The 15,068-nt window shown below is 40.3% G+C and overlaps 1 protein-coding gene across 1 annotated transcript in view; it reads left to right on the top strand.

Moving 5' to 3' along the window:
- CACNA1B (calcium voltage-gated channel subunit alpha1 B) overlaps positions 1 to 15,068 on the top strand; it is a 433,344-nt gene that overhangs the window by 303,737 nt on the left and 114,539 nt on the right. The window contains exons 18-20 of the mRNA XM_067542172.1: positions 214 to 281; positions 7,578 to 7,684; positions 14,926 to 14,988. Coding sequence (XP_067398273.1) covers positions 214 to 281; positions 7,578 to 7,684; positions 14,926 to 14,988 — 238 coding nt within the window. The remainder of the gene's footprint in view (positions 1 to 213; positions 282 to 7,577; positions 7,685 to 14,925; positions 14,989 to 15,068) is intronic.

Genomic DNA, 15,068 nt, shown 5'->3' with positions numbered 1-15,068 from the left:
ACTGGATTGACAAAGCACTGGAGAATATTCAGTTGGGGACAATCCTATGTTGGCAGGAGGGGAACTACATAACCTCATTAAGATTTTTCCTTTCCCCATGTCTGTAATACGGTGTTGGTTGCAGGTGGTTGTGGTGGTGGTGGAGGGAATATAGGCGAAAAATTATTTAACCCATCATTGTGTGAAGATTTTTCCTTAGCTGCTGCCTAAAAGACACACTTCTGAATGTCTTCTTGGCTATTGCTGTCGACAATCTTGCGAATGCACAAGAGCTAACCAAGGTATGTATGAAACATCTAGTTCTTCACCCCGTACTTGTGCAGGAGAGACTGTTGTATGTGGTCCCCATTCTGCAAATGTGACTAATGATTCCTTATTGCATTCTCCCCCTATGACCTTTGAATTCTGTATATGCCGCAGGTGGTGGATCTAAATGAATTGTCCTATTTCACCCAAGCTCAGGTGGCCTTGAGATTTCTGTACAACTGTCATGCTCATGTTGCACCTCTCTTTCCCAAGGCCCCCACATGGGGGGGGAAGGGTACATTATACTGGGGCCCAGAGGCCCTGGGGGGCCCGGCCCAGGCTGCAACCCCCATTACCATGAGGAAAAAATTGAGGCTAAAGCGTAGATCGTGCCTGAGGATATTTATGGAATATAGTGCATGCGCTGATGCTGTCCGTCCACTCAAAAAGCATCTTCCAGGTATTCTGGAAGCACTGGAATGTGCTCTTGAATTAAACTTGACACACGATGCTCAATCACAAGTAGAAGCACTGAAAAGGTACTTCAGCTCATTTTTATGCCTTTTTATGGCTAGCTCCTGGTACAAAGTTCTTTCAGGTATTGAGGACAGAAACAAGATTTTACAAGCCAGAGGAATCTCTCTTGAATCAGAGGTAGCTTTCATTGCTGCTATTTTTGAAAAAATAAAATAACTTAGAGATCAGTGGCCCATAATTCTACAGGAAACATGTCTTGTAGTAGAAGGCATGGGAATTTTGGGACAATTGCTAAAGAAGAGAGGAATGAAACAGAAAAGATTTCACACTGAGACATCTGAGCCTGAGGAATCATGTTCTACCGCCTCTGAAAATGAACCAGAGTCTTTATTCAGAAGGAATGTTTTCGATGCAACTTTGGACAACGTCACCTGCGAATTAGACACAGATTCAAAGCAACCAATAACAATTGTTTGACATTCCGTCCAGTCCTGAAATATGTGACACTAGAGCCTGGGGAACAGGAAGAAGCTTCTAAATGTCTACTTCACAAGCACCCTACAGATCTTTCTGGGAATTTTCCTTGTGAAATGTCACACCTGAAAAAAATCTTCAAGTCTACTTTTGGAAAAGAATATGAACTACCCCCACTTATCTTATTAAATGAGATTTACAAAAAACAACTGCAGTTAATTTTCAGTGAAGTGTGCATAGCCCTATGGATTTTTTGCACACTGCCAGTGACTGTGGCAGAAGCTGAAAGAAGTTTCAGCAAGCTCGCACTCATGAAAAACCGCAGGTGTTCTACAACGGGGCATGACCGGTTAAGCCACCTTAGCTATCTTGTTTGTTGAGGGTGAACTTGCAAGAGAAATTGACTTTGGGGGGCTAATTCATGATTTTGCAATGAAAAGGCCAGAAAAATAAAGCTTTAAAATTAATTGGCCTAATTATAAAATGCTTGCAGTCACATTAGTCCATTAGAATAAAATATCAAGACATTGACAGGATATAATACCTTTATAATGACCAAACGATTACAGAATAGTCAGCAAATTTGTAGGACTCTCAGGCTGGGTGTTATTTAAACAAAGATAGCAAAGGGGAGGCATTTTTCAGAAATGTAGAATGTGTAACAGTAATTTCAGAATTCGAACTTTTTTCACGGCTCATGTGATTGTATGTGTGGGCTGAGGGGTTGTGGTAAGTGTGTGGGAGGGGGCCCGTGTTCCAAGTTGGTACTGGGCCCGAAAAAAGTATGCTAGGGCCCTGCTCTTTCCCCATTTCCATTGCTGCAGCCCTGGTTTAAGGAGTTTCTTTCTGTTTAGTAATGAAGACCTGTGCATGCGCATCTTTGTACACCTGAACCCTACTTATAGTTTAGATTGCCTTTTTTATTATTATTATTATTATTATAGAGTGGGTCGTGAGCACTTTTCATTGCTATCACACAAAAGTCATAAGGACCTCTGGTATTAGCTAGTTTCAGGGGCAAAGGTGAACCAGTGAAAGGTTTTTAGGTTACTCAATAGCATATTTTGAAGCTCTTGCCTGGGGAAATTCAGTGATTTGTGTCATATTGCCTAGTTTGGTGTTTCATGCTAATACTTCTCACCTTGGTGAATTTCAGTACAGATCAGAGAATTAAAATCCTCCAATGAGGTCTGTGGAAAGCCACTTGCAAAAGGCCTTTATGGAGTTTCAGTCAAGATATTAAAACCTTCCTGCCTCTCAACAGGGGCAAGAAAAATTTGACACACAAGCCAGAGCACTGGCAGAATGCCAGGACCTAGCAAGAGCTTAAAATGAAGCTGAGGTCACTTTACTCTAATACTCCATTTTACACTGAAATATCCCTTATGGGAAAATATATATACCCCAATATTATGCTTGAAAGGTGCAAAATGCTACAGCTTACAGCAGTGTTACTGTACTGGTTTGGATCATTATTGTAGAATACTTCATCCTCTTTATGATCTCTACAGTTTTGCTTACAAATTTCTAACTCTTTCTCATTGGCGAATAAAATAATACAAAGCTTGTTGTAATGCTGCTCCCACTTCTAGAACTCTGTCTCCTGCTAATTAACAAGGAGAAATGTGTTTGTCCAGCACCTAGCACAGTAGGATCTTGGTCCATGACTGGGGTTCGTTGGCACTAAGATAATACAATAATAAATAATATCCCTTTGAGCTATTATATTTCACAGACTTTTACGGGTTATTCCTTTTATGATAAAAGGATCACTAATCCTTGTGTTTGTTGCACCAGTTCGCAAGAAAGCTTTTCTTGGTAGAGCTGTGACAATGTTTGCCAGTCAGTGGCATACCGTGAAATTTCTAGTCAGGCAGGCAATAGTACATTGGCATGCGAGATGGCATCCCTCATGTGGCGTGACCTTGCATATTCAGTACATGTGAGGTCTACTGTACTACAAAATGGCATCCTCCATGCAAGTTCAGAGCCAGACATATTTGTCCCGCAGGCATAGCCAGTCTAAGGCATTCAGGACATCTCTTGCAGACACTGTTGGTATGCCATGTTGCTAATAGTTCAGAGATACCATCTGTCCCTAATAGTTCTTGCGATGGGAAACCAGACTAAATGAAAGTTTCCTACCCCACCCCAATTCCTGCCACCCGAATCCAACACAGTTAACTCTACCGGGTACAGGGCAGTTTTAGGGTTGCACATTTCCTCTACAGTCCTCCCTCTCTGTTAGGCAGCTGCATTACTGCCTTCAGTATGCAGCTCTGAATGGAGCTTTGTTTCCTGAAAGCGGATGTCTGATGTGTAGCAAAAGAGATAATGGGTCTCAGGTGTATAATAATTTTCCTCTGTCTGTGAGATCATGTTTTCTGCATCTCTTTTCTGTTATGATTCATCTGAGTCCTGAGTTTAGCAGGTGGTCCTAGCTTTACTGGAGAAGACTTTCTCTTACAGAAACTTTCTGAGCATTATGAAATCCAGAAATTCTTATACTAGAAATTTATGATCCTCTCTATTGGTGTGTTTGACACCTGCCAGGAAGATTTGGGGGAGTCCCTTGCATGTGATGATAAAAGTATAGGCCCCTTAGAGTTCTTGTCTAATGAAGTTCATCTCTTCCTTTTTCATCCTTTTAACTTTCCCTTTGGAATTTATCAGTAGCTAACCCTGGTGGTTGGAAAACTGCCTTTGTTAGCATTTATAGAGTGCAATGAAATATTGACAAAATCAAAAGCATTGCCAAATCACCGAGCTTCTTTCGAAACTCTCACTTCATGGATCCAAAAATCACTAGGATTTTCAAAAGAGGAGGAAAAAGATAAAAGTAATTCAATCATGCGGCCTACCTAGAGAATGAGAGATTTATTGCTAAGCAAATATGATTGTGCAAAATCCAAAATGGCCTGGAGATATAATTAAATTACTAAGGAGTCAGTTGACCTCAAGAGACTTCCTTTGGCAATTACATTTTAAAACTAATCAAGATCAGCGTTGCATACGATGTCCAAATACTGTAAGTAACCTGAAAATCACTGTTTGGGAAAGACAAAAAAACCCTTCCCCATTACCCTTTATGTCTGCATTAGTTCAGCCAGCACTACCTATATTAGATATGAAATAGGACGTGGTTTATCACATGACTTGAACTTATTTTGTAGCATTAACCCATTGTCACTGATGGCAGAAACCAAAAGAGTCATGGTTGCTGCATTTCAATGCAGTTTAGTAAGTGGAAACCGGATTAGAAAATTGACCAGTATTATAAAGCAACTCACTAAAAATTCAAACTCCTCAAGTATTCTGGCTTCTGCTTTGAATAAGAGTGTGTGCTGTCCACACAAAGCTTGTCAGTAGCAGTTAGGAGGTTGATAGCTTGCCACATTTACATCCTTCTCACAACGAAGGGCATACGTGACTTTGAACATAACATCGTTAATTATAATAATTCTGAGCATTTATATAAACGTTTTCAGCCATTGATCAGATGCATGTTACAATGAAGAGATCACGGACTAGAATATCAGCTTCAGGGAAGGAAAGATGATCAAGTGGTTAGGACACAAGAGTAGGAAACGGGAATGCTGGGTTCTGTTCAGACCCACTGAGTATCCCCAAGCAAATCACTTATAGCCAGTGCTTAATTTGTGTCAGGGTTTTCCAAGGCTGAACCTTGGCACCTCTAGGCTTGGCAGTTCAGAGCCCCGGCACCTCTGGGCTTGCTGTGTCAGTTATGAAAATAAAAAAACTGCTTGAGCCCTAGTATCTTTTTCATTACAAATTAAACACCGCTGATGGCCTTTGTAGGTGCTTTCTCTTCTGTAAAATGAGGATGCCAAATAGAGTGTATGGCCCAGGGTTGCTGCTGTTGTTAACAGTAGTAGTACTAACAGCAGTAATATTGGATTTGTATTGCGGTAGCAACTAAGAACCCCAGTAATGCACAAGGACCCCACTATGTTATACGGTGCACAATAGCAGAACAAAACAACTGATTCTGCCCCAAAGAGCGCATACCATTGATGTGTAAGACCGAAGTTTAATTAATAGGAGTATAAGTCTTGAGAACCCTTGATAGAAGGTGCCACAGAATTATTATCTTGTTTGGCTAGTCCTTGGGAGGAGAGACAGTTGGAGAACCCCAGCCCATAAAAGCAAAACATTCAAACCTTTGTCAAATTTAATTTCTTTCAGGTTTTATACCCCAAATGATTCATATTTGACTTCCAGTAAGTCTCAAGCCATTGATAAACTTACTGGAAGTTGGCAGTTGAGAAACATTGACTTTGTATAATTGTTTAATGGAGTGTTTTCATCTTGGTCTGGCTTGCATTCCTTCTTTAACTGCAATGAGGATTTGCTCGTTATAGATTTACTAATATCTGGAGAGAAAAAAGCAAGCTTGAAAGCCTAATGGCAGAGGGAGTTTTTCCACCTCTATAATTCACTGTCATTTTTTTTCCACTTGAAAAGGAAACCAATTTCAAAGTGAGTTTAATATGATCAAATAATACTACATTCAGACCAGTTACTTGTTCATGCCTATAATATTCCAGGGTGGAGAAATCCATACGTATGCTATGCACTAGTTATTTTTTGCTTAGAGGATAATAGCTCACAAAACTAATCCCCAACAGCATGAGGTGGTCAAATATTATCCTATAGAGTGGTACCGTGTGGTGTATAATGGCCCTCATCTTTGAAGAGTGATTATACTCGGAGCAGTGATGTTAAAAGTGGCATTGTAGGGTTCCATGTTTATCTTTCCGTAAATTCCCTGTCCAAATTGGCTAGCTTGAGTGGCCAAATTGGCTAGTTAGAAAGGATGTTTTGTCAAGCTGTCAGAGCCGCAGACTGGCCCTTGGATCTGAATCCAGCCAGGTTCTTTGCATGTGTCGCTCACCACCAGTAATAAGGATGCTGCAGTAAGAACGTAACAACGGTGTTGATGATACACTAGCTAGAACACAGCAGATCACCCTTCTGCAACTGCATGGGTCCCACAATGCTAACGAGTGGCAAAAATAGAAAGCATTTTTTTTGGAAGTCAACTGATCTGTTTTTCAAGGCACACATGGGGCAGACCTGTTGTAGAGGTCTGTTTGGGCCTAATTTTAAAACCTGACCTGACCAAATCTAAGCCCACCCAAATCCAACAAGAGCCTGAGTGGGTCAAGTTGTTTTCAGACCTGATCCAAACCTGACACTTCCCCCCAAACCTGTCAGCACTGCCGCCAACTCATTCTTGGAACTTGCCTGGTGGGGGCTTCCCACTCCTCACCCCCCATGACCATCTCTGGCTGGCTCCTGTCCACTGGGTTGGCGCAGCAGATGTCTGACCTGCCTCTGGTGGCCCCCGCCCCCTGCAGTTCTGTGTGCGCAGTGGGGTGAGTCTGCCGCTGAGTCACAGTGCCACACAAACCGCAGCGCACAAGGCGCAGCAAGGTGCTGTGACTGGCAGGAGTGGGCCTCACAGCCGCTCCTGTACGAGCCCCCAGGCAGGAGGAGGTGATCAGAGACAATCCATCCTGAGTCCGAAAGAGTGGGTCATTTTTACACCCAGCCCGAACCCAACCCTGGTAGTTGGGTCCCGTTGAGTTCGGGTCAGGTTGCAAGCCTCTAATCTGCTGAGTAAGAAGGAGCTCTCTCTACATGAGCATCTTTCTGGCCAAAAACATCATTTAATGTGGCTTCCAATTTCAGTTTCCACTAGAGTAACTCAGTTGACGTCAATGGAGCTACACCAGTGTTATTTTGGTATGAATAAGATCAGATTCAGGTCCTCTGGTACATTATTTGTTTTTTTTTAAATACTTTCAGTCTAATTAATATAATGTGGCCTTATTTTACATCCAGAATGTCAGGCTCTTATATATTCTCTTTCCACCTTGTGCCATATGTTGTCTGATTATGATGAGAAGAGGTATAAGGAGATGCCCTCAGAGACTGGAGATCCCAGCCAGCATGCAGTGCTCCCTCTTGGTCGAAGCAGAAGGACGCTCAGTCCAACACAGAACCTTGCAGTAGGATTTCTAGTCTTGACAGACTTTGCCACTGTGTTGAAGATGAGGGTAGTTGCTATCATCTCCATTTTATGCGTAAGAGTTGCAGTCTTTAGACTCCTTATAACTTGCCAATATGGCAGTAGGCAGGTAAAGCCCATGGACCCCGCTCAGGAAAATATGCTGGAAGAAATCATGCAGTTGTGTCCTTTTAACAAAAACTGAATGCAGTGTTCTAGCAGGTTTTAACTGTTAAAGCAGATGTGACAGTTGTGTATCACTTATGAGTTCAATTGATTTTCATCCTACATCTTTAACTAAATGATGAACGTTATAAACCTGGATGTGTCTTGACTTCTGAAACAGGATGAAGAGGAGATGGAGGAGGCTACCAATCAAAAACTTGCTCTCCAAAAGGCCAAGGAGGTAGCAGAAGTCAGTCCCATGTCTGCAGCTAACATCTCCATAGCAGCGTAAGAGTTATTTTATTATTTGAGAAATTTAATCACTTTGTTTCTATTCTGCAGACTCTGTATATATCCGTTCCATTGTAGCAATTCATAGGGTGCATGGACCCTGATGTACAATATGAAGGACTAATAAGGGCTGTGGTGATCTGAATACTTCAGTGTCGGTCACTTAGTTGTGTGGGTTTTTTGGCATCTTTACGTTTCGTTTGTTTTTCTTTGAAATGTCATTGTCTCCATGTGACTGTAAAAGAAATGCATTCTAGAGAATGGTTAAGTTGTCCTAGGAAAGACTTCACCAGGTGAAATGTTATCATTTTGCTTCAAATTTTAGTCCTGAAAGGTGTGTGTGTATGACATATGAAATACAGTTTAAGTACAATAATCTGTGCTTTGATAATGAATTGTAAAGAGAGCCTTCTAAATTTCAGCTACAAAATTGGCTTTGCATGCTCTTTGCTCTGAAAAAAAGCCATTTGAGTGTGCAAAATGGGACATTGCATATGTAAACAGGCACTCATATACACATGGTTCACATTCAGAAGTATCATCTTGCACATGCAAATGTAGGCTTTTGTGCATGGAAGTGGGCGTGCACACATTGTGTGATCTTAATTTGGAAGAATGTTTAAAAAATGTTACTCTTGGGGCCAGTTTTTCAAGTATATCAGTCTAAACGTCTCCTGCAGAACATGCACATGCAGGTGGAAATAGGTAATTTTCAGACCTGTTCTGAGGTCCTTGAGGTCAGTGGGAGTTTTGCCTGTGTAAGGACTTATTTCAGCACACGCAATTGCTTGTTTGCACACACAAAACACATTGTGCTCGGACTCCTTAGGAACCCATGTGTGAAATGAAGACATTTTGAAATGTACTGATTGACACACACAAATATTTTGCAAGCTTATGCAACTCCATGGGGAAGTTCAAGCATCTTTTTGTCAAAAAGATTCTGCTCTGCTGTGTTTTGAGAGCTGCAACTATTTCTTGACAGCCTCCAGTCCTCAGAAAGGGGCAGCTGGAAATGACTCCAAGGAGTAGGGAAGCCTAAACTTATTCAGAATAATTTTCTGTGCAGGCTTATTTCAGAATATCTGGAGTCCAGGGAGAACCTCGACTAAATAACTAAATATTTTCTAATATATTGTCCCCAGTGAAAATCTGTCTCATGAGGCCTTCATTAGTGTGTGTTTAATCCAGAATCATGTTATTTCAGCAAGCACACACAATGGAGCAAATGAAGCTCATTCACTAAATGTGAAAAAAAGAAAAGAATATTCGTAATCTGAAGGTTAATTATTTTGTTCCTGTTTAGCATTTTTTTTTTTGCAATTCATATTTGTGCAATGCATATACAGTTGGAATTACAGATAATTCTCCTTTTATGATGATTTGCCAGCCTCAGAAAGAATTCACTTGAAAAAAGTTACTCTTTGATGTATTTCTATGTAGTGTAATTTTTAAATGTACGATGGCATTGTTTATTCTATTATTATTCTAAAATTGTCATATACGTGAAGATTACTTAGAACCCCAAACTCCTATTGACTTTAATGGGGCCAGGATTTCACCCCAGATTCTTAGTTACTTACAGTAATTTTAGTCCCTGATTTTTCATCAGGCTTCAATCTGACTTTTAATATCACAGATTCAGTTTTGTGACAACAGTTACATGCGAGTGCAAATTTGCAAGTTACTATTTATTGTGTCTACAATTATATCTGCTCAAACATCTGTGTGTCTGATTTGTAGGTATATTCAGGTGGTTAGGCTTATAAAATGAATGCAATTGAAAGTGCAATTAATTGTATCTACAGTTAACAGCAGTCGCAAAATTGTGCTTGCAATACTAGAGGCCATATTTTAAAATGTTGGATTATTCTTTCAGCAGTGTGTCTCTAGACAAGTTGTATCTGCAATATGGAAGCCTGAGATACTTATAAGGCTACTGGGGTTTAATAATTGCATGAGTGAGTGAGTGACATTAGGTGGGGAGAAAGACTGAAGGATAAATAGATGGGTGATTGAATGAATAAACACATAGAAGGACAGATTAGTGGTTAGATGTGTGGATGGATTGTTGGTTGGTGACAAATAGGTGGTTTAATTAACGGAAATTACAAAGGATCTGAGTGATGTATAAATCCATCCATGCTGAATTTTTTTCTTTGAAATGTGTTTATAATTTTAATAGGTCTTTCTTTTTTAAAAAAGGGCTTATTTGATTTTTCTTATTTTTAAATTTACTTTTCAAAAAGTATATTTTAAAATGAATTTCTATTATAACTTATGACCTTAGTAGAAACCAATATTATGAAAATGTATTTAAAAAGTCTCTCTGTCTGTGTCAGCTAAAATAACTCTCTCTTTCTTTCAGTGTTTTGTAGATTGCAGAAAGCACAGTGGTTCAAGTGTTTTCTTAGTAATATTGTTCATGTTAGCAGAATGGTTCTCAATGAACATTGTAGTGTGACTCTTAATATTACTTGTTGTTAATTTTGTGGACCTGTCCTTTGGGTTCCTAGAACCTACAGAAGTGGCAAAACCATCCTGGTGCTAAGTCTGGTAAAAAGTCATTTCTATTTTCCCTCCCTTGTGTTTAAACAGTAAGATACTGTGCTTGCTGCTTTGCTTCTGTTTCTTGTTAGTTTTGTAACATTTTTACTATAAGTGGGAGCAAATACCTTCCTCTAACCCTCTTCACTCCTATTTTCTCATTTTAGCAAAATCTGCATTTTGGAAACTCCTTATTGTGTGTTTACACTACAGTGGGTGATAATGTACCCAAGTTTTTCCATCCTCATGCATTACTGCAATGTGTATATAATGTGCATTTATTTGTATGTGTAGTTGTATATGTGTGTTCATATGCCTGTGATTTCATTGTACTTGTCCCTCTGCTCTGCTATGGAAAATAGGCTCACTTAACAACAGCTGAGCTGCAGGAAGAATTCAGTTTACTGCAAAAGTTGCAGAACTTAATTTTCTAGGCTACAAAAGTTAGTTACTTCTTTAGTAGGTCAATCTAATTTCAGTGCATTAAGTGATATTTTAGAATTTTGCAGATGCATAGGTTGCAATGCAAGCAAGGATTATTTTGTGGTTGATGGATGGTGAAGTCCTACTTCTGAAATTTGAAACTTGTTTTAACAATATATTAATCTTTGCAGTCGAGTAATGATATCATCTGTCTCATAACTAACTCAGAAGTGCTATTTTATAATACTGCATCTATAACTGGGAGAGGCAATGAAGTAAGTTACTACAGTTGATTTGTAGCTCCTGGTTTGTTCATCTTCAAGGATTTCAGCGGTTCAAGATTTGGCCATGGCTTTGCTTTTTTTACCTGGTGAACTCTATCCTGAATAGGCTTATTGTTTTCTTTTTCAGGATTAAAGCTGATATGGGACATTTTTCTGTTGCAATGTTTGTTTTAAAACAAAATGTTTGCTTAATATATGTTTTACATTTTAGTTTTCGCTTATTTTTTTCATTCTGGTTTTATGATTTTTTTTTCCGTTTAGCGTTTTCCTTGCTTTATTGTTTCTTGAGGTGAGTTTGGGTTTGTTCAGTTTACCTGGCGTTGTCCTTTGAGAGCCTCTGTTTTGAATAAACTTTAGATTGCTCAGGCTCTTGAACTGAGAGCTACTGTACTAACAGACGGGAATATACAGCAAGCCATTGGTGCAGCTTCCTTGGTGGTGAAAATGGAGGAGAAAGGGGGAAGCACATCTTAGGGGAATTCCCCCTTTAATTGTAGGGTTGTTTAGCTGATAGAACAAGTTATTGGGAGCCAGGAATCAGCACTTTGCTGCTATGCCACTAACGCACGATGGGAGTTGGGGCAAGTCATTTAACTTTTCTGGGTCTCAGTGGGGAAAACTGGATGATGATTTATGAAGTTCGTGAAGAATGAGGCTCCATCAATTAATGTGTAAAGCACTTTGAGTCCTTATGTGAGAGGCACCAGAGAAGTGGAAAGCTTCAGGATTGTTCATATTATGGCTCAAAGCCCCTATTTCAAATTATTTTTTTGTAGTTGTTTGATATTTCAAAAACCTTCAATCCTAAATGCCACACCTTTGAGATCCTCCTTCACCTCTTCTTTCCCAGCCAGAGGTGCACCAATGTCATGTACAAAAGGGGCTGCAGTAAACAAAAGGCTACACCAGCACCCTACGCAGTTCAGTTGACCAGTCTAACAGACAAGCTATGACTCATAAAGGAATCTGAAGCCTCACACACACACGCACATCCTCTTCACCCCTGGTGCCCAGAGGCTACTGAAGCAGAACTTGTGCTTAAAATAAATAACATTTTTATTTGTTTATTCATATGTTTCCAGTGGTCTGTCTCAAACTCTTCTTGGGAAAAGTCTTAAAATAGCAACTGCAGCAGCAATAACAGGCACAACTATTTTGCAGTTTGTTATAAATTTAGTATTTGGCTAAGTTCTCACACACACAGTGATTTTTTGTTTCAAGGTGGTAATGGTTTTGAGTTGTAGCTGGCGTCCAAAAGTCTAATAAGCATACAGTGCTGTACGATAGGTTTCCAGCTGGAGATTTTGATGGGAGAGGGAGTCCCCAGATGTGACAGCTGGGACCATGTAGTGAGTGATGGGGAAACAGTTTCTCCTTCTAGAAGAATGTATGGGCCAAATCCTGAACTGAGAGTTGTCTCTAGGACTGACCACGGAATTGACCACTTTAAATGGCTCCGTGTGTTTTCCAATACAGTGTTAGTCAACCATTTGTTATAGACCCATCTCCATTAGATGATTGGTTTTTGCTGGTCCCTTATGTAGTTGTGTGCTCAGCTAAGACCTCCTGCTCACAGGTAAACCCTGCCGGTTACATTGATAGCTCTGACCCAGGGATGCTGCCAACTCATTATAAATTGGTAAATAAAGAAAAGATGTGGTGTTAAAATACCAAAGACATCACATGAAAGAGCAGATACAGTAGCACACTTTTGTTGTTCACAAACACTAAGTGGTCATCTGTCCCTTTTGTACAGGTTTGGGGATGAAGGCTGGGTGGGTTGTTTTGTTTCATCAGGGCATTGTCCATCTCCGAGTCCATATTTCCTCTTGTCTCTGGTACGCTGTGGTCTGTTCTACAGTCATTGTGGGGCATGGCTGTTGGTAACCAATAGAACCCTGCAAGAAATACGCCTGAATAACTAGCAAATAAAAAGTACTGTATACGATCATGTATAGACCAGAAGAGGCGTTCTTTTTATCTTGCGGCTTGTCATTTCTTCCCTCTTCCTCCTCCCTGAGTGTGCTGGTGTGTGGCGTACTGTGACTCTTCCTCTTAGTTTGCTTTTTTGCCCTTTTTGTGGTGTAACTGTGAATCAGCAAACAGCTGCCCAGAAAGACTCTTGTTCTCCTTCTCTCTTTCCTGGTAAGTAGCAGCAAGCAAAGGTCAAATATCTCCTCCACTTCACTTCGAAAGAGGGGCTGTCTTTGCCCTGTGAGTTTACACTGTGTGATTCTAGTATGAAATTAGTTGATGGGTATTGCAGAACAGGGATTCCAGCAATGAAAACAAGGAAATGGACCTCCAAGAGCCCTTTTGCGTCGTGATGTTTGGCCAAGTACAGGGATGTAGGGCAGCATCACTGTGGGGCCTTCATCCTGCACTGGGCCAAATGCGGTAATGAGGAGTATGGTGATAAGCATAAGTGTTATGCCAAGGGATTTGGAGATCTGCTTTAAGCAATAAAATGTTTCGGGTTGCCCCGCTGCCTCCACAGGCAGTTTGCTAGTGCTGGGTCTCCTTTCCCTGAATCTCTGATGAGTTAAGCCAGACTGGTATATTCTTCGCTATCATGAGTTTTCCACCTAATTTGCTCAGGCCATTCTACCCTTACTTTAGACATTTATACAATCGTAGGATCCTATGCTGGAGGCGTCACTTAACGTCCTGCGGATGCAGTGCCCAGCCAAATCAAGAAAGAAAGGAGTGGTGACCTCAAAGCAATAATTTCCCTTTAAAAACTTAGGAAGTGCCAACACCAAAGGGTCAAAAATGCTCCTGTTTGCTTCAGTGCAGTATAAAATATACGAATAATGAAGTTATGGAAAAATAACTTCATATGATTGCTCCCCACAACCATTGATTTCCACCAAAGCCAAGTAAGTGTCGTTAATGATTGCTCCTTCATATGGGTACTCCGAGCCCCATAAGGCAGTGTTAAATATACATACATTCAGCATGGTCTAATTTAATTTTATCATACATGGTTATTTAATATCCTATGGGTTTGTAATGTGTTTATTTAAAATTCAGCCAGTTAATTCTGCCTTCCCCCCTCCAACTCCATCTCCTTCCCAGGGGCAATATCCTATCAACTGGGCCTTCTGGCTTTATAGCATCAGTTGTTAGCTAAATAAAACCCACAAAAAGCAATGGAAATAAATGGGTATTTAAACTGAAAATGGTAAATTCAGAAAGAGGATGGATTTTATTTTTCACCTCCTGGGAGGGTTCTAGAGAAAAAATAATGTTGCAAAAAATGAATATATAGAATTATTTTTTAAATTAGAATCGAAGTGTCCCTTTAAGTGCTGGAACAGGAAGATACTGCCCCGCTCTCCGTCAAATTCGTCTGCAACTGCATTTTGAGTCCGGCAATCACATGTGTTGAAAGGAGGCAAAACTACCAAATGAAATCTGAACAAATGCCTCTTTACTTTTGTGTGTGAGACACAGACATGTCCCCTGTTGTCCATGCAGATGGTATATCCTTGGGACTGGGCCCTTTTTCCCCTACCCCCATCGATAACCTGAGTTGGAATTGGTGGCTTTGTTTCCTTCTCTTAGTTTGAAATGAATCATTGCAGTATATGCTGTAAATGCAAACTCCACCTGTTTCTACAAAACCCTCTGCTCTGGGGCCCTGAAGGTAGCTTGCATGGAAGACTCTGACTGTGTGAGTACAGCATATTACAGCACAAAGTCTTAATATCCTCTTGTGTCTTTTGGTTCACCTTTTTATATTTTCTTTCGGCTCCGATTTGATTTTCCAGTTGTTTTCCTTTTGACTAGAAGACGATGTCTCTGTGGCTTCCGCACTTTCTGAAGCTTTCCCGGGCTCCTTCCAAGATGCACGTTGCAGCCTGCATTCGATAGGACACAGCCTGTATGAGTCTTCTCCCGATGTCTTTTGTAGTTTTTCTTCTCTCCTTTTTTTTTTCTCACCTTTTTTTATTTTTTGTTTTTTGTTTTTTGCATGTGCAGTTTTGTAAAGCAAACTCGAGGTACTGTATCTCGCAGCTCGTCAGTCTCCAGCGTAAATTCACCGTGAGTTGCTCTCTGTTACAATATTCAGTAAATGGTTTTATGATATATATCTATATATTTATAAACCTCCCTGCTTCCCA

This window comes from Emydura macquarii, unplaced genomic scaffold (assembly GCF_026122565.2).
Source record: "Emydura macquarii macquarii isolate MOO-44397 ecotype Brisbane River unplaced genomic scaffold, CSIRO-AGI_Emac_v2 contig_691, whole genome shotgun sequence".
In the NCBI taxonomy this organism is placed as follows: Eukaryota; Metazoa; Chordata; order Testudines; family Chelidae; genus Emydura; species Emydura macquarii.
This window is presented reverse-complemented; position numbering and strand designations above follow the sequence as displayed.